General features: G+C 40.9%; 1 protein-coding gene across 2 annotated transcripts in view; it reads right to left on the reverse strand.

The window, feature by feature from the left end:
- LOC141774305 (gamma-aminobutyric acid receptor subunit pi) overlaps positions 1-20,678 on the reverse strand; it is a 297,207-nt gene that overhangs the window by 252,186 nt on the left and 24,343 nt on the right. For both annotated transcript variants that reach the window (XM_074646871.1, XM_074646870.1), the window contains 3 exons: positions 7,791-7,903; positions 4,980-5,047; positions 2,700-2,917 (listed from right to left, as the gene is read on the reverse strand). In XM_074646871.1, the coding sequence (XP_074502972.1) occupies positions 2,700-2,917; positions 4,980-5,047; positions 7,791-7,903 (399 nt within the window). The remainder of the gene's footprint in view (positions 1-2,699; positions 2,918-4,979; positions 5,048-7,790; positions 7,904-20,678) is intronic.

The following is a 20,678-nucleotide window of genomic DNA, read 5'->3' on the forward strand; positions in this document are numbered from 1 at the left end:
AATCTGGGCCAGCATATATGAAAGCTTCTCAAGGTATAATTTTGGTGTTAAGTAAATCAGAATTCTAAGAATGATGCAATTTTGGTTTTAGGATTAAGAATAAGTGCTTAGTGTTGAGTTAAGACTTGGTCTCAGGTTATTGGCTACACATTTAACATACAGTATTTTAACATCCCGTGTTTTGGAAAAATAAAAACAATTAAACATGTATTTGATTCACATCAGGGATGCAACTAGTGATTATTTTTATTGTTTATTAATCTGTCGATTATTTTCTTGATTAATCGTCTATAAAAAGTCAGAAAATGGTGAAAAGTGTTGATCAGTGTTTCTCAAAGCCCAAGATTACGTCCTCAAATGTCTTGTTTTATCCACAACTCAAAGATATTCAATTTACTGTCATAGAGGAGTAAAGAAACCAGAAAATATTCATATTTAAGAAGCTGGAATCAGAGAATTTTTACTTTTTTTTCTTAAGAAATTACTCAAACCGATTAATCGTTTATAACAACTAATGGATTAATTGTTGCAGCTCTAATTCACCTACATCTCCACATATTTGAATCATTTAAATGGTTACTATATTTAACCTTTTGATGAACAATATTACCAAAATGCATGTATTGATATTTTAGACATAACTGTACGGTAATACAGTTTCTTCTATAAGCTTTCCTTTTGTAAGCATCAAGTCCTTGAAGTGTTTGATACAACTAATGATCTTTACATTGTGTGCATGAAGTTCTGATGATTGATGTGATGCAGCCATGACACATCATCTCTGGAGGCTTTCTGTTGGCTGATTCAGTCCTTAAGGGAGGGTATTTTAGGTAGACATAACTCGCGATGCGAGCGAACAAGCGACGTTTGAAAAACTCCTCGCCCTGGCTCTATTTAAGCAAAAGTTTTCTTCAACCTATCTTCAACTGGTCAAAATTGACACTGACAGTAACTGACAGTTAATCAATATCACTCTATGTCATAGAGAGTGACATCGCTCGTAGTATATCTGGACGTTTTTCACGCTCCATTTGCCAGAGTTCGCTTGGTCGCTGCATGTTAGGAGACACCACAGTCAGCACTTGAGGATCACACTTTGCTAAAAGTTACAGAGCTTCTCACTTTTTTACCAAGATTATTATCATTTCTTAGAAATGTCTTACATAATCAGTGAAAGGGACACTCATTTTTTTGTATGAAATGAAATATTGTTTAAATTTCTAAACACCAATAAGCTGTAGCATATTGACTCATAAATGGGAAAATAGAGGTGGACTCTCAGAAAATCCATCTACCATGATGCACCTCGACTGTTACAGCAATTTGCACAAGCCTTTATCTGATATGCATCTCTAGTCTTTACTGTACTGACATTTCTGATTTCTTCATGATATATTTCATCACATGTAGATATGAACTGGACCCTCATAAACCAAAAAGTAGAATACGGTATTTCTAATTGAATCTGCCCATTTAACTGCTCAACCTTTAGCTCAGTGCTTTCTCATGTATTCCCCCCTGGCACAGCACTGAAACATTTACCACAGCTGTCCTTTCCTCAACACCTCTCACTTCGCTCTGTCCCTTTTCACAACCCCAATTCCCCGAGGAGGCCATCGCTCTCCTGACTATGTTTTTTTTTCGGCTTGTTTTACTCTCACTAGTCCTGAATGCTCCCAAACTGTGACGCCTCCTCAACACTTCCTCTGTCAGGGTAAAAGCCCAGAAACAGTGCAGCAGCAGCTCTCTGTATGAAGGCAAAAGTCCATAGAGACTGACACACACACACACACACACTGACCAAATAAATCAACAAATGTCACTCTGTACATAACGTCAGGCACTTGTTAAAAATAAAAGCATGAATCACAACTCATAGACAAGCATGTTCACACACCAGAGAGCAATGCAGTGCTCTATTGATGTTTACAGTGTATGGAGGCATGATTAACTTGTGCGGCCAGACTGAACTGAGCCTGAATACCCAACCCAATTTATAACGATAACATGACACCCACGTACTTTCGTGCCCCCGTGGTAGTTACAAAACAGCCATTAGGAACATTGAGAACATCTCCCGTGTGCTATTTTCCTCTTTCATTGTGTAACCAGAACATGTGTAGCCATAAAAAGAAGTTCAGCACCTTTGAGATCCAGGCGCAAATGAAATCAGCACCACGGACAGCTCTTACACAATCCATAGACAGGCTGAGGTTAAAGCATGTGACATATAAAAGCAGTGAAATGTGTTAATCCCATCATCACGGCCTTAAAAGAGCTGAACAAATTCACTCCCTGGATCATCTATAACCTTTCTATCTATAACCTGTCTGCTTGGCCTGGTGTCTAATCAGAACGTCAAGGTAAAGCATGTTTCAGAAGCTTGCCTAGAGCTTGTCACATGCTAAGCCCTTTCCACGCAGTGCAATCAATGCTGGGAAGATGCTAACGGGACTTGCTGTTGCTTTGATAGCTCTTGGTATTGACGGATCACATGCTCCTGTATTCGTACAGTCCAATACCCAAGTAATAGAATTGACACCAACTCCCTGCTCTGCAATCACATTATCTCGAATTCAACCCACGCTCCTTCCCTCAGCCAATTTCTCCTCCATTCCCTGGCCTACTTTGCATCGACTGTCGGAGCAGAAAAACAAACACAAGAACCAATAAACCAACAAGCTTGTTGGTTATCCCACCTCAGCGCGTAGAGGACGGTCCCGTTGGGGAAGATGCGTATCAGCCTGTTCTCCACGGTGATGTCATGGAGGAAGGACTTCTTGGAGTCGACGATGAAGGTGTCAGGGACCCAGAGCAGCTCCACCAGCCGCCCGTCGAGGCTCAGGCTCTTGTTGCCCTCAAACACCAAGCGCTCGTCCGTCCAGCGCTGACGGAGGAATATGGTGGCGGTGTAGTCCTGCGAGATTTGGGCTCAAAGGTCATACAACAGAGCTAATGGACTATTTTAACAAGCATGTCACTAATATGCTGACAAACGAGTGAGGTTTTTGCAAACCAAGCTTCTCCTGTGTACCTGTATTTCATTAGTCAGCTTGTGGCTCTTCTTTTTTTTTGCATTGTTGGGTATTGATGGTGTCAGGTCCCTAAGCCCTTCCGTGCCTGAAGCTACAGTAATCCACAGCATTGCTTCACGTCAGCAAGTCTGTTCTGGGTTTTAGGACACTGAACATATTTTGTGCATCCATGTGGAGCTACGTAATCAATTTCTCCTGTTGTGTGGCAACAAGCTGTGAGTGCAATGTCCTAGCTAAACACATGCAGCCCCACAAGAATGAAACCCAGAGGAGCGCCATCGTTCGATGTTTAAGTGAGTCTTAAACATGAAGTAGCCGGTGTATCTCTCTGTCAATCAACATGTCAAAAGTGTTTTACTGATGAGCAAAATGAGCTTCCATGCTTAGTTGTAATCTATTCTTGTCGAGCGATGTGTGCATATCATGTTTGGTTGAGTCTCATTCTCCTGAATTGGGAACAGAAACTACGTTCTCCATTGTCCAATCTTTTTCAAGCTTGATTTCTTGCTTGCAATGACCTGATTTGTGTGAATAGCAATGTGTGTGGGTGCCAGTTTTTGAGCTGAAGATTATTTGAATGAGGGCTTTATTAGTCCTTTAAAGCCACCATATGTAGAATATTCAAATATCTGACATTGGCACCATTTAGTATTCAGTTAAGCTAACGGCTCTGTGAGGCCATCCTTGAGTTAACATGCTCTGACAATGCTTACATGCTGTTCCTTCCTATTCCTTCCTATTCCTTCCCCAGGTATAATGTTTATCACCATCTTGTGTGTTATTAGACTAACATTTGCTAATTAGCAGTTACAGCTAAGTGCTACTGGAAATCATTTTGTAGATATTTCAGAACCAAAGTACCGACAAATTATAAATTTAACCTGCTGCTGGCGCTGGATTAAAAAGTCAGAATCTCACCAAATTCATTAGGATTCATCCTTTGGGCACCATGAATCCAAATACAAAATATCACACCAATCCATCCATAGAGATATTTCAGTCTGGACTGAAGTGGCGGACCAACTGCCTGACAATTGGATCTAACTATTGCCTGAGTCATTAGAGGATTACAGAGCTGCAAATAATCTACCAATTATTTTCTCCATTAACTGTTTGCTCTGTAAAATAATGAAAAATAACAATTTCTCAGAGCCTGAACTGACCTCTTCAAATTGCTTGTTTGTACAACCAAAAGTCCACAAATTGAAAACAGAGAAAGACGGCAAATATTTACATTTGACAAGCTGGAGAGTGACTGCAGTTATTAATTATTTATCAAACTTGTTGCTCATTGATTTTTCTGTCTATCTACTAATTGATTAAGTGACTAATCTTTTCAGCTCTAATTCATTCTGATGCTTTCGTAAATAATTCACACTATTTACATACATGTAGGTGTTGACCCCCTTATGAAGTCAAAAGTGTCAGTGAGGTGGTTTGACTTGTGGGAAAGTTGAGTAAAAGTTCCTCTGAGTGAAGGTTTGTTGTTGCATTTGATCAATTTTATTATCTCATTTACTGGTTATGATGCTTGTTGCAACAAAAACCTCACAGATTTTACTCATTAGTTGGATTACTGTTCTGTAACGAGCTTTCATTTTTTGACACATTCAGAATTTGAATAAATGCATTTTGTAAATGGGCTTCTTCAAGGCAACTACTGAACCGCAACAATTCACATCAAATTTGTATTTAATTTAATTTTCAAACAGCCAGGGTTATTGTGAAAAAAGTGCACTACATCTGCGGTGTAAGACATCCATATTTGAAACTAACGAGAGAGTTTGAGAGGTAGATCAATGGAACTACAACTACTGTTGGGCCTGGGATTGAAAGGGTTCATTCAGGTCAACGGGACATAAGGAGACATTAGTAAAACTGAACCACTGCATACTACACTTGATTACTTTGGGTTTGTTTTTGGGCATAAAAGTATAGTCTTACCATGTTGATCTCTGAGATGGTGTCAATGCTGGCAATATCCAGGCTCATACCCACCGTTACAGGACCATCTAGAAACAAAGAAGAAGAAACCCCCATATGAATATATGTTTAAACGTGTCTGTGAGCGTTCATGCATACATACAGATGGCTACATGTGACTGAGTTATATGACATAACAGGGTATATTGAGGAGGCATAGGGATATACGGTTGTATAATAAGGTATTGTGTTGTATAATGAAAGGTTCTTGAAAGACAGCACATTTAAAAAATGCTAAAGACCCTCTGGCACATCAACAGCTGCAGTGTGTGGAGTGTGAACCCCCTTGAGGGAATTAGTTCTCCCTGATTCGCCATCAAAGAGGGGTAACTTTGCCGCTCTCTCTTATGTTTCATCTTATCATTCTCCTTCTCTCTCACTTATCAGTCTTCATCTCTGTCAGAGAGACTAATGAGCCTGTTGCCAGACTGCAGTTACTGCATGTGTTGATGTGTGTGTGCCTATTGTAGGTGTGTAGTTACCGCATGCATGATGTGCTTCTAATGTGTTTGTGTATTTCTTCACACAACGTCAGACAATTTTAACAAAACCTTAAATTAAGACATTCAGTTTGTACTTTTACTGGAGTTTAGCTTTAAAGGAATAGTTCGCCATTTGGGGAAATATGCTAATTTGATTTCTGGTGGAGAGTTAGATGAGGAGATGGATACAACTATTATGTCTGTACAGTAAATATGAAGCCACGGCTAGCAGCCGGCTAGCAAAGCCTAGCATAAAGACTGGAAGCAGGGGGAAACTGCTAGCCTGGCTCCGTCCAAAAGTAACAAAATCCACCTACCAGCACCTCTAAAGCTCACTGATTCACATGTTATATCTAATTTGTTGAATCTATACAAAAGATGAAGTGTAAAAACCAAACACTTTGGTCTGGATTTTGTTTCATTCGGACCATAGACTGTATAAAGATGGACGGCATGACAGCTCCCCAAATATGACGCCAAAACATCTGGATCGCCCCCTGGTGGCTGGCTGCAGTATAGGTCATAAATCCACCCCCTCCATGTTAACAGATGGGCCAAACTAAAACTTTAAAGAACACGTCAAATATATTTTTCCCAAAGATGGTTTCTGTCATTTTAGGTAGTTCTTATCATGCTGATGTTCAAGTGTTAATTTTTCTGATAAGTTTGGTTTTAATTAGTTATTTGATGCTATAAAAAGGAGGTGAGACGTTGTGATTGACAGCTGCTCTGAGTGAAGTAGTCGCGTAGCCAGAGGCTCGGGATTTGTACGAGAGAGGGAATGCAACTTTAACTTTCCATAACCGTCACGAGTCTGTGTGACAGAACATCTGTCAGTTTGATCATAAATGTAGTTATAGAGATATTATGGTTAGTTGTTGTGTCTTTCTAGCCAAACAGCTAGCGTGGTGCTAACGTAGCAGCTAGGTGCCTCACGCTAACAAGCTCCGGCCGTGTTCGGCTCGTGATTGGCTCTGGCAGGACCTCGATAACGCGGCTCCAGCCCCCCATCCCCGATCACTGACTCCAAATGACGTCAAAATCTCAAGATGGCAGCTCCTGTATCCAGGATATTTTGGCTTCACTTTTGTGTAGTGGGAGGAAGCGGAAACGCGTCGTCCATCTACTGTATATACAGTCCATGCTTTAGACACATCCATGCTAACTGTGGTAACATATAGAGTGGTATTAATCTTCTCATCTAACTCTCGGCTAGAAATCGAATAAGCGGATTTCCCAAAATGTCGAACTAATCCTTTAAGGTTACTCCGGCATGAGAAATAATGATTCGGTTTTGAGTAGGGGGGCAATCTGCTTCAGAAATGTCTGCACTGAGCAGACCTGCTGGCGTTGCCCGGGGCTGTCTGGCCAGAGGACGACAGTGACAAGCAGAGAAACCCTGCACCTTGCACCATAATGTCGAAAATATTTTAACTTGCACTGTGTTTGTGTGGCTAGAAAATGCCACGAAAACACATCAGAGAAGAGCGCATGATGACGGCATTACAGATGCAACATATCTCGACAAGCATTTCTGGGTGTTATTTTTCCCTCAAGGAGGAGGTAATGAATAAAATCAATGGAAGTTCTCACAGCGCAATGCAAATACATGTGCGTGGGTGTGTGAATACGATTGTTTGCAGCCATCAGTGTGTGCCAAGCTTGTGTTCCTAGGCGGGAGGACTAGTGATTATGCTGAATAGCATTCGCCTTGGTAAAGTCCGAGGTGTTATTACAGATCAAACGGCGAGTAAACAAACCATAATCGCATTGTGGCGGATTCCCGGAGCCCAGAACAATAACGGCAGCGAGGGATTTGCAGGGAATGACATAACATCATTCCTCTGAAAGCGTACACTGGGATAGACTTTGCTATTGGAAGTAAATTAGTCGCCGGCGGAAAATTGGAATCTAAATCACAGCGCGTATTAGCAGCTCTGATCTTGGTTAAGCTACTAACAACATTTTAGATTTATTTAGATATTCGTATTTAAGTATATAATGTACCGGCCTCATATCAGTGTTTGCTTCTGCATTCCTTATTATCGTTTCATTACACCCGAAGTTTTATGGGATAATTTCAAAGATAAACTTGCCTTCACCTCGTATCATAAGTATTTTATGATACGAGGCGCAGTAAATTGAAATGTATGCATGTCAGCATATATTACTCAGAAGGGAAACGCAAGCACAAAATTGCAATATGCACCCCTCTCGTTCTCTGTCAAACACACATTTCCCCCGAGTGTTCTGTCATTCCCGTGGCTGCATGTGTCTGCAGTTTCCTTACTGTCAAAGAAAGGCCTGAGGTACTTGTTGTATCCTTTCATCAGCCTCTGAATGGTAGGAGGCAGAATCTCTCCCTCCTTCACTTCTGCGTTGAGCATCGAGCTCTCTAACAACCTGAGAACAGAGACAGACAAAGGAAGAAAGAAGAGGGGGGTAGAGGAAAAAACACAGAAACAAGGATTATTTTTCGTTTCTGCTCCCGTTGTGCATTTACCAGGTGGATCCCTTCTTCGCGAGCACCTCGCTATTCACACAATCTGCAGGGTGTCGATTGAGCGCCACGGCAAATATTAGGAACCGTGCCGAGCGGGAGAGAAGATGGGAGATTAAAATGGCAACTGAAAAACTACAGGAAGAGGAGAACAAAAAAAACCTTCTTTAATCATTTGATTACCTTAAATTGACCTGGATCAGAATATTTAAAAGCATCCATCTCTCTGTTTTTCCATTCACTTATGCTTTTAAAATGACCATTTGCTTTCATGAGTGTGTTTCTCCCCGTTGATTCTGAATGCTATCCTTAAAGGCACATTGAAGTGTGGGAAGATGATTATATTGCTGGCAATTGCGGCGGGGGGAAAAGAACATTCATTGCACCTTCCCCAGTGGTATGTGTGTGTTTGTGTATAAATCAGGCTCTAAATACAGAGCGCCTGCTCTGTAGAGAAAGCCCCGGGGCACGTGCCGTGATGTAAGAGGGGCTGAGGCAAGACAGATCAGGCCATGTGCAGAGGCAGAAAACATTCATCTCCATATGCTGGCAGCATTTCAGAGTCCCCTCTGTCACTTGTACGCCGCTGCAGTCAAATGAGTGACAAGGAGAGCATAGAAGAATATAGAAGCGAGATGGGATGCTTTTCTTACCTCATCAAATACCCACACATTCAGTCATTCATCACGAGGGTGAGGATGGGTTTTAAAAGCATCAGTATGTCATTGTAAATTAATTTAGGGTACCGTAATTGCTGTAAACAAGTTAAACGATTTGAGTCAAGATAATTGGTAGTTTCAATCTCAAGCCAGTGTTACTGTTTGTTCTATAAACCCTGTTGCTTCTTGTCTTAAGGCGCTGTTTTGTGCTATAAAGCGATCCAGTAGCTTCCCTGCTGTATGTCTGACCCAGTGGTACACAGTTTTCTTCTTCTTGGTGATGACCTTGTTTGTATTTGTTAATTATAGAAGCGTCTCAAGACGAATGTAATGGTTTATTGATGATAAGATGCTGCATGTAGGTTTTGTTTTCTGCAGGGAGATACAGTGATTGCACTTTATGGAACACAACTACAGTTTGAGAGCAGTCTACAGCCATGCTAGCAGCTCTGTAAGGTTGTACGCACAGTACGCACAGCAGTGATTTGAGCTCAGTGATAATGTTAGCATGGCAAACGACAATACTAACATACACTGTAAAAAAAACATTTTTTTTTAACATTTTTTTTCAAGAAATTTTACATTTTTTGTTTGTATCTATTCTAACAATAAATATATGTTAAAAGTAAAATATTTCTTGTAAAATTACAGTAATAAAGGCTAATTATATAAAGATAATTACTGTTGTTTTTTTTACAGTTTATTTATGTTAATTAACGGACAGTATTTTTCCGTTTTTTAACAGACATTTTCTGGCGCCCCGGCTCCCGGTAAAATTTCGGTAATTTTATGCTTTTTTTTTTTACAGTGTACATAAGGATTAATGTACAGCGAGCCGGTCATTGTTGTGAAATAGACCCCGGCGCTTATTACATGGCTTCTTACATGGCATCTTTGGGAGCCCAAATGCTAGCATGCCTAGAAAATGTAATTTAACCACAAATATAGCAAAGATATCAACTGTCATTTTTCACTTTAGTCAAAATGTTGCCTCAGCCCATTTTGTTTTTAACATGACAGATGCCATTTGCTCCCAAAATTCACCTCTTCATTTGTGTGTTCAAAATGAATCACAGCTCCATGATTGACGAAGAAAGACAGAAATGGAGAGAGAAAGGTACGATGATGTGTGAATCAGGTCAAATCACTATCAAATCCATCTAGGAATAGCTAGTCCCTTTTATCTCTTCTCCCATGACAGGACAGGCTGTGAATCCACCACACGGACCTGAGAGCAGAACTTCTCCACCAGACAGGCATCTACAAAATCACATAAAGCACAGAAAAAGTCTTCCCCTTCGAAACTCAGAACTTGTTTCACCTGACTGTGTCAAATCAGCTTAGACAGGGGGGTAACGCGCTCCCAGCACACTGTTGCTATGCTGCATAAAGTCTGACTCGCATGGCTCGCAGCCTGTTGTTTCAGCAGGCAACGGGAGTTGGATGGGAAAGCCATGTTAGTGACGGTAGTGGCAGCACTCTGCCTCTGGCATACTGCATTATCAATCTGGGTCGCCCTGTGTGACCCTCATTACATTCACAAATGGTTCTGCATCTGTGTATCTGTATAAATGGGTTCGTGTGTGTAGTTCAAGATATGCCTCTGCAGTGGCACAGGGGAGGATAGCGGCAAGAAATGAAAAATGTAAAACATGTCAGAGGGGGAAATGTGATAAAAAATGACTACAATTTCAAGCAAACATACAACTACATGTGCCATATATCATAGAATTGATTTTCCTAGCACTTACTGACAGCGACAGAGCTACTGATCTTTGCAGTTCGTCAGTGTTTTACAGTCTGACTATGAAACGCGGCTTCTTCACACCAGAATATGTGCTAAGAGCTTCCACCTCCTCTCACGCTATCCATCTCTGTAAATCCCCAGACTCTCGAACTTTTGGCTGTCTAAACCTTCATGAGACCGCAGCTCTCAAACCTGCCAAACGGTCGCTATCCACTGAGCCCTGACAACGGAAAAAAAGAAAGGAAAGGATAGATCCGTAGAATCCTCCCAGAATCACACAGGCTACTAATTTTAGCAACTCCTCTTTGTTATGTATGTGCAAGGCAGCATGATCACGAATACAAGAGGGTTTTTAGGCTTTGAGCCGCAGTGGGAACCACACAGAAACTCACACTGTGCATGCTCACTCGCGCCCGCACACACACACACACACACACACACACAAACACACAAACAAACATCACTCATATTTATGTACTGTAGGGTCCCTCTCTCCCCAGACAAAAGCACAGTCTGCGGAGTGCACACTTTCCCAGAATGCACGCTGACAGACCTGACACACCTGCCCGCCAGGCTGCCTATCAAGAATAACAAGATGACACGTTGAATGCCCTCAACTGAGCTGAAGAAGGCTTCGGCCATACTAAGTCACAGGCTACTGCTTGGTTTCAACACCATTGCAAAATCATAAATATAAATTTAAAAATAACTGTGTTTTATGTGTACCTCTATATTAACCCAGGAGGAATATTAACTGTCATATATTATATGCAGATTATTGTAGAATATTTGAATGTACACGAGCAATAAAGTATCTTAAAGGTAGAGTGTGTATGATTTGGCGTCATCAAGTGGTGTGGTTGCAGATTGCAACCAACTGAGTAGCCCTTCGCTCACTCCTCCCTTTCCAAGACTGTAGTAACGAGAGCCGCCGAGTGCAAAACCGTGGTAATGCCGATCCTTACCATAATAACACTACTTTAGGAGCAACGGAAGTCAGACGCCGGCTGGTGGTACCACGGTTTTGCACTCTGTAGCTCACATTACCGCAGTTTCACAAGCGTGTCAGAGAACTACGGTGGCCTTCAGGTGACGTAAAAACAATAAAGGCTCTCTCTAGAGCCAGTGTTTGGTTTGTCTGTTCTGGGCTACTGTAGGAACATGGTGGAGCAACACGGTGGACTCCGTGAAGAGGACCCGCTCACTATGTAGATATGAAGGGCTCATTCTAAACTAACGAAAACATTACCGTAGCCTGTGTTAACACTAATACAGCCACCTCAGCAGCCACCTCAGTTTTGGACAATCTAGTTGTCCGAGTGCAAGGCAGTTTTCTGTGCAGCCTCTTTCGGCCTCACGCGACAACTGTTCATGACTTTTTGTTCCTGCTAAATGTTTGTAGGGTTGCCAATTTCCACTAGTAGAAATATAGAACAGCTGCAGATGGATAGTGGCAAGTTTTTCTTTTTAGTAATAGCAACAATTTTATTGAGGCTATAACTAAAAATTCATTCTGCATCTGATTTTTGGCTGTACCAGCTGCCTCTTTGTGTGGTACGGGCACACCCTGTCACACAAAAACACAATGATTCTTAGTTTCAGGTGATTATTACACTAATGAAAACATAGTAATAGTTATTTCTGCTAATAAATCCCACTAAATGCTACACACTGGCCCTTTAAGCAGAGTAAAACATGTGGTCTCTGACTCCTTTGTGTCTACTGATAGATGATGTAGCGGTTGGTGGTTCGGAGGCTCAGTAGCACTGTCACCTCACACTCCATCATGTGAACGCACCAGCTGGGTTTCCACCCACACGCTAAACACAAGCAGCACCCCCACAGGTACTTGAATTGCCTGTGGGTGGGAGTGTGTTTTTTCTATCTATGAGGACTGACAGCCTGTCCAGGGTGCACCCTGCCTCTGACCCGCTGCATGCTGAGATGGGCTCCAGCCCCCTCACAACCTTGAACAGGACACACTACATTCGTTAAATGGATGGATGGGTGCATCATTTTTAACAATACATTTGGCATTTGTGACACGCTAATCAACTACATGATTAAATGACAGTGAACCCAGTGACTGACAAGTGATCTCTGGTAAGTGCAGTGCAAAAAAAACACCAGAGAAATGGACACACAGTGTCGCCAAAGAGATGCAAAATGATTTCATAAAATGCATCTAGCAGATTAGCACTTCAACTACTATTTCAACAGGAGGTCGATTTGAGCAGCAGAGTTACATGACACAAGCTGATTTCTGAGGGCTTGATCTGTCATAGCACTTGAAACCGCTACGTTATCTGCACAGACACATGACAGTGTGGATGTAAACAACATCTTCTAATGTGCTAATTGGCCAGTCCCAAGTGGTTGCTTCTTAGCCTCCTGAACTTGGTGTGTAGGAAGTGCCAGCAGGAGACAATGATCAGTCTGTCTCTTTTTGTCATGATCAGAGTCCTCTGATATTCTCCGTAATGAGCCCTTTGGTTTGCTTGTTGTGCTCCGCTTCTTTCGTGTTCTTTCATTATTTCGCTCCTCTTCTCTCATTTGTCTTCCCATCTCTTTCTCACAGAATTAACAGTCAATGTCTGAGTTGCTTCACTGCGCCATGATGATGATAATTAACCAAACTATTACACCCATAATGTGACTGCTAGCTGTACTGTATCCACAGTGAGAATAAGCATAAAAGCGGCGTACCACTTTATGCGAAATACTCTGAATAAAAAGAGAAAAGAATAAATCAGACACTGCCAATTAATGAGCAGGACAGGTAGCCAGTAGTTCCAGAATAAGGCTTTATAGTTCAACATTTTTACATTTGTTTTCTTTTCAAAAGTTAGAAAAGAAGATAAATACCAATTTCATCTCTGTGCTTTAAGGAGCTGCTGCAGCCGGGTGATTAGTTTTGCTTAGCATAAAGACTGGAAACAAGGGGGAACAGCTAGCCAGTGTTTCTTTTACTGTAAGTTCAATACACCTACCAGTACCAATACGTTGCATCTTGTTTAATCCGATATAAAAAGAAATAGTTCCAGCTTGTTACTCTCTCTACAACCACAAATTGTAGTTTTTTGCATTTTTAAATAACATACATACAGAGAGACATGTTAATTAAGCCTCTTTCCCACTAGTCAAAAAACCCACTAACGCCCACTAACATCTGTCTTTTGTCTTTAGTGGGAAAGGTTACAATCAGCATTCATTCCCAGGACAAATGACTCTGAAGTAGTCACAGGTATTTATCGGCACCAGCTCGATCGGCAGTGATTGAAACATGACACCCGAGTGGACACACCAATTTTTTCCCATTTTCCGGTGTGATGCTCCCACAAATTCTGTCCAAGTAGCACTTGAACAGTTTTCCAAATTAGTTGGCATGAGTTTGAAAGTGACTGAATATGTAACAGATATAAAAAAAAAGAAAAGTAACCACCATTATATTTTCACTGGCCTACACACTACTTTCTACTGTTTACTAACCATGTTTTCCAGGGTGTTCGTGACGTTGAACTTGTCGCACCAGAAAAAAAACAAAAGTATACTCTTCTGGCAATTGGAAAAGAGTCTATCGCCTATTTTTAGTGGGTTTTCCCATGTTTAAAAAAACTGGTAATGTTGATGGGAAAAGGGTATGACTTAGCTTTTGAACTTTGAATAGAGCCAGGCTGCTGTTTCCTAATCACCTCCCAGCTCCAGCTCAGAATTCAACGCATTGACATGAGATTGATCTTCTTATTTCACTTTTGGAAAGAAAATAAATAAGAGTATTTTCAAAATGTTGAACTCCTTTAGCTAACTTTTATGCAGATGTTAAACATGCCACTAGTAAGGGATGGACCCACCACAATACATGGTATTGTTGGGAGAGCAGAATCTTTATGGACGTTCTGAAGTGATCATAAGGCAGTGGATATGTCGAGCAATCATACTATATAACACATTGACTATTTAGCTGGTAGCTGTGTTAGTTAATGATAGGACCTATGGATGTACTTCACTACTTTGTTTAAATATTTTAACTACTCACAGTACATACAGAACATCTGGCCAGCTGATGTGCAGCAATGAGCGTCCTCCACCACCACCAGGATGGCCTTTATGGCGATATACTCTCCATCCTATGGCCTATAAGCTGCTGATGCATCTTGTGTTTTGATGTTGGATGTGTGGGTGGAGGAAGAGCTTCAGATAGAGTTATACTGTACAGGGGTGACGGGGTGGCTTGGGATGAAGGACTCAAGCCCTGTGGGAGAATTTGCCTTTTCAGATCGTGTTTCATGACATAGCCTCCCCAGATACCCCCCCCCCCCCCCCCCCCCCCCTCCAACCCCCCACTCTTACTCTTCTTCTTCCCAATCTCTCAAGGCATCAGTCCAGGCAGCACTTGCACATTTCACAACAGATTAATTCAGTTGAACATAACCCCCGCAGAGAGCTGAGTAACGCTCTCCATGGACCCCCTTCTCCTTCTCCTTCCTCCCATTCTTCCTCCCACTCTGCAGTACGTTCATCTCCAACCCGCTTCTCACTCTTCTCTCATTGATTCATGTCATTCTTTGTTCCCCAAACTCCTTCAGCTGGCCTCCTCTCTGCTGCAGAAATCCCTGGAGCCGTTGGCAATGGCCATGATGCTCATCACAATGGAGCACAACATGTGTGTGATACCGATTTGTCTGCTACCAATATTTCCCTGGAATCGGGTGTATCTTTACATAGCAAATAGTTGTTTGCTGCTATATTAATGCTCTGGACATTTTATAGAGAAGCTTTAATCACACTTTGGGTGCTAAATCAGTGTTTCTCAAACGGGAGAATAAGTACCCCTAGGGATACTTTGGAGTACTGCAGGGGTACGTGCGATTTTTTAAAATGTCGATTTAATAAATCATCAGTCGTGCATAGTTCTTAAAATAATTATACTATAATAAGTACAATAAAATATTTAAATATGGTTTAATAAACCATTTTTTATATTCAATATTCTTATTTTCAATGCAATTGTTAACTGCCGTAAATTGTCAACTGTCACAACAAACGCAATCACGTTCAAGATTGTTCAGTTACGTGTTGCGCTGGTCGGGGGGTACTTGGTTGGAAAAATATTTCAACATTTATTACATTATTAAAAAAAAGTTTGAGAACCACTGTGCTAAATGGGAGAATTTTAGAGACTGGTTCCAATTATGTGGGTTATGTCATCATGGATGTATAACGATTAGTTATTCAACACATCGTATGGAATATGACAGTTGACCTTCAAGGTCAGAGAATCAATCTTATTCATATTCAAATGACAACTAATGACATTTGCGTCTTAATTCACAGCCCCAGATCTCAGTGAACCATAGAAATTGCTTAATTTTCTCTCCATACAGGGCTGAAGTTACACTGCTTCACTGTATGAAAGGCACCCTCGTGACTTCCTGGTACAGTAGGCCGTAAGTCAAAAGAGGCATCTATTGTCTAGTGACAGGCTGCTGGAGAGAACAGGTAAAACATACGGCATTAGCTCAATCCTCAAGGTGTGCTCCAAACGTTCGCTCCACACTGGATGCTTCGCCTGTCAAGTTGAATTAAATGTCTTCTTTTCTTCTTTTGCAGAGAATATTAATTTTTTGCCGCTGTGAAATGGGATTTGAGGAAAGTCGCTGCCGCTCTCATATACAGAGATTATTCTCTCGCTCATCAGGGACTTTCGAGGCTTCCTCAGACCCCTCAGCTACTCCAGCCTCGGAGATGCAGAGGCAGGCACCAAGAAAAAAAAGAGTTCATGTCGCAGACTTTTGTGGATAAAAGCAGCTGTTTCTCCCTTTCATGCTATCCCAGGCAGCTCCCTAAGCCCCACCACATAGGAGAATTGAAGAATTCCCTCCTGCCGAATACAGAACATTTACTGTTTTCATAAGCCCACTGAAGTCTGAATCTCAGAAAAATGTGAGTGGTGACATAACAAATGTGTGACTTTATTTCAGCCAAATCGGTAGATGGTACACTTTCATATGATTCTGGCTACTACTGTCTCATTTATATCCTCAAACATTAAAAAAGGAAGACGCCAGTGGTAGAATCATCTTGGCAAGTTGGTTGTAATTAACCAGCTGATGGAAAAAATTGCACTTACATTTTGCCTGGATTACAAGGCTTCACATGCTTAACAATCCTGATAGGTTTACTTTAATGTTGAAATGCCACTTCTTAATCATTACACATTATTCTGACCTCGTTTTCATTATTAATACATGCAGGGCTTGAAACTATGCTGATTATTGAAGTGAGTGAGATTTGTCAATGAAGTGCTCTGCTCCATCACCCCCAGCCAATTAAGACCAAGTATTGCTCACTTTGCACTATCAACTTGTCATGCCCTCTTATACCCACGCAGTGTTTAATCAATTACAGCACCGGCACAATCAGAAATTAACCAGAATCGTACAGTAAATTGGATGGATTATTCATGTGAGCTTTACAGCACGGCCGTGTGTTAATTGTGTTGTTAATGTACATCAGCTGCTGCTTTTACACAGGACTGCTCACCAGAGGCAGTTTGTCATTCAAGGAGCTGCAAAAATGTGAAAGTTTATGTGTGTGAAAGTGTATTATAAGTGCCACATTTGAGTCTATGCAGAGGTAGAAGGAAGTTATTCCCGCTTTTATTGTTGTAGTTCGAGTAACTTGACGTCATATCTGTTTCAAGACCAAAACAAAGCTGTATCGAGCCAAAACCATGGATGTATTATTAGAACTAGAAAGTAGAAAACATTGGAGGGTCGGCGTGGATACGACCTGCACACTCACATGTTAAATCCAAAGTGGTAAACACTACACATACAATAAAGTATGGAAACACTTTGGGTTTTACACATTGCCAGGAAAAGCAGAGCTAGACATGATGGCTAAAGCTGCATGCTAACTCTGTCATGGACAGGAAACATTATCGTACTGCGGTAACGTGCGGTCAAGCCAGCCGTCACTCTCATCTCCGTGGTCAAATCGGCCGACGCTGCAACTGTAGAGCACCCATATACTGACATTTATGTTAAATGCATTCAAACGGTGCAGATGAAGCTGACCATGGATGTATAAAGGGAACGGAGCTCAACTTTTCCCATGGCTTAGTGTTAAAAAAGTGACCAAAAATCGCAATAAATCGTAATATCGAATCGCAATACTTAAAAATACATATCAAATCGGCACCCAAGTATCGGGATAGTATGGAATGGGAGATAGGTGTATCGTCCCAGCCTTAATTATTTGTGAAAACGGTAAGAATATGTCATTGTTAACTGCATTTCGACAAAAGCAAAAATACAAAGCCCGTACAAAATGATAAAAGAGACATATGGCTGTCTAAACAACAAGCGGTGCATAATTTGACAAATGTTCTTCAGTGAGTTTTTTCCAGAGTGATTAAACACAGCTTTTGTGAGCCTGCATGCTGGGAGACGAATCCAGCAGGCATTAAATCAGCTGGCCTGCTCTCACTCTGATGTTTATAGATCCAAACGCTTGCTCACCTCTCTTTACGCAGTAATAGCGGTCTGAGAATCAGCCGTGGGTAATTGATTGAATGTGTGCACAGTCTCCTGAGTGGCTCGACTTTGGTGGGTTGATCGTTGTCATGCAGACAAGCAGGTCCCTTATTACTTTACAAAGAAAATGATGGCCAGTGCTGCAAGATAATGCAATTTCACTCTGACAGGAAAACACTGATGCAAATGTGAATGCTCTTAGGAAATACGGATTTAACTGACATGAAGTAGCGCAGACTTCCAAGGCCATACAATATATACGTGCATGGAATCGTTTCGATAAAGAGAGCTGACGGAGCTCATCCCTTACTGACTGCTTTGGAAGACTGAATTGTGTCTGTTTTAATTAGAGACAGTGTCACACTCACAGGATGGCGGTGTTTGCGAAGACTTGAAAAGGGTTTTCATGAGTAGCCAAGCAATTTATTCCACATTCTCCTTGAGTGAAAAAACGAGGAAAGTCTAAATATATGCTTGTTTGGGTGCCAGTGCATCCACAGGACAACACTGCTGGAGAAGAAAGTTAAACTATTGCAGAGGAAGAGGATGCGACAGGATAATGTGATTAAATGAGCACCAGTCAAACTTAAAATGGGGAAAAAAACTAGATAGAAAACATGATGAAATTATGGCATTATGTTTGTTTCATGTATTCATTCGAGGAAGGTTACAGTCTCCTTACTGCTCCACACAGATCTGATGTTTCAGCCCGTTCTCATTCCCAGGGAATCAAATACCGAGGCTTTGTCACGGCCATCAGTTTTGGATACCACCGCAAAAGGCACCCCTTTGCGCCGGTATGAAACGCACCGGGTGTTCCATTAACTACAATGTAAACCCATCCGTGGCAACAGTAAACGCTCCGAGAAAGTGAGCCGGGAGTGTGGTAACGGAACTTAAATAGTGAAAAGACACACCGGACGGGAGGGAGGGGAGGTAGATGGGTCCAACAAACACAAGGCTTTCATCCAGGAGACCGCTGTTTGTGTCCCGTGCTTCACGTTACAATCAGCTGTTTGTTCGTGTCCTGTGTTCGCAACGTTCAGTTTAATTTTCATTGTACAAATGTAGTAGTTTTAGGCTCAAACATATTGTTGTTTTTTTCCATTATGGAGCTAATATTGTGTTTTCTGATATTGACATTAGTCTTAACTCTGCCAGTACAATTTAGTTTAGTTTGTTCTGGTTACGGAAAAAAAGTGCAAGATGCAGAGAATTAATTATGAATATAAAATACACAAATGCAAAATGGTGAGAAGGTAGTAGAGCTGCCAACTGAATCAATTTGCAATGTTTGAATTTATTAAAATCAATTTGAATAATTTTGTCATGTAGGTGTGTCTTCAAAACAAATGGCATTCTTTCAACTAAAACTGAACTGTGGGCAGAATCTGAAAAAGAATAGAATATAAATCTAATCGAATGAAATGGACTGAAATATCACTCTGAAGTTTAATATTATGTTGATAGAAACTGTAGACGTCATCCTGCTGAGGCTGCGATCAACAAGTGGGATTTTCATTAAGGGAAAGACACATTTAATGCCTCCGTGGGTAATCTATAAGTACTCTTAGCATTTTCTTCCTGCCCATTTCATGCAGAGTTAAGTCATTACTGAAGAAAAAACTCATTAGTTATGAAGAAAAATTAAACCAGCCACAAAAATCCCATCAGCAGGATAATTAACTGTGTTTTCATTTCAACGGTAGATGAAACAGAGTAACAAGCATGTTAATGGATGCCTCGACCAAACGTTTCCACACATAACACGCAATTTTATGGTGAATTCAGAGCAATCATACCGTAAACAACAATGTTACTGTACTGACATAGAGTGAAGTTTCATGTGACATTTTTATATATCCAGTCATTAAATTGTTTTTACTTTATCTTTGAATGTTTATACCAGCATCAGGTTGTGTGTTTGGATATGGATAATCATTCAAATTAGACTGCTAATAAGAGCCAAAATTTGGATCGACAACACAACGCACAAGCATTGCGTCCTAGACTGCACCATGGAACAACAAAAGGTGCAGTGTTGCCAGATGGGAAATGTTAAACTATCGTACCAGAGGCCAAAAATTATTGTATTTTGAGGAAAATTATCGTACATGAGTCATAACCACGAGAACAAATAGGCGGAAATGGGTAATTTTTTGCGCTGTTATCGCGTTAACGCAAATTTGTTTTAACGCCACTGATTTCTTTAATGGATTAACGCAACTTGTGATTTTTAGGTCGTAGCGAGCTCAGTTTTAAAGCTAGAGTGAAGATACTGGGGAAAAAAAGTGGGTTCTCTGGGTACCCACGATTCTCCCCTTTACAGGCATGCACAGATGCAGTTTGGGGCAAGTCATAGTCAAGTCAGCACACTGACACACTGACAGCTGTTGTTGCCTTTTGTGCTGCAGTTTGCCATGTTAGGATTTGAGCATATTCTTTATGCTAAATGCAGTACCTGTGAGGGTTTCTGGACAATATTTGTCATTGTTTTGTGTTTTTATTTGATTTCCAATAATAAATATATACAGTTCATACATTTGCATAAAGCAAGCATATTGTCCACTCCCATGTTGATAAGAGTATAAAATACTTGAAAAATCTCCCTTTAAGGTACATCTTGAACAGAATAAAACCATCAATCTTACAATTTTTGTAATAGCCTACTATCAAAAATAAAATACAAGACAGAAAAACTGGAAGAATGTTCATATTTTGCATTAAAACAGTT

The sequence above is a fragment of the Sebastes fasciatus genome, chromosome 9 (genome assembly GCF_043250625.1).
Source record: "Sebastes fasciatus isolate fSebFas1 chromosome 9, fSebFas1.pri, whole genome shotgun sequence".
Lineage (NCBI taxonomy): Eukaryota > Metazoa > Chordata > Actinopteri > Perciformes > Sebastidae > Sebastes > Sebastes fasciatus.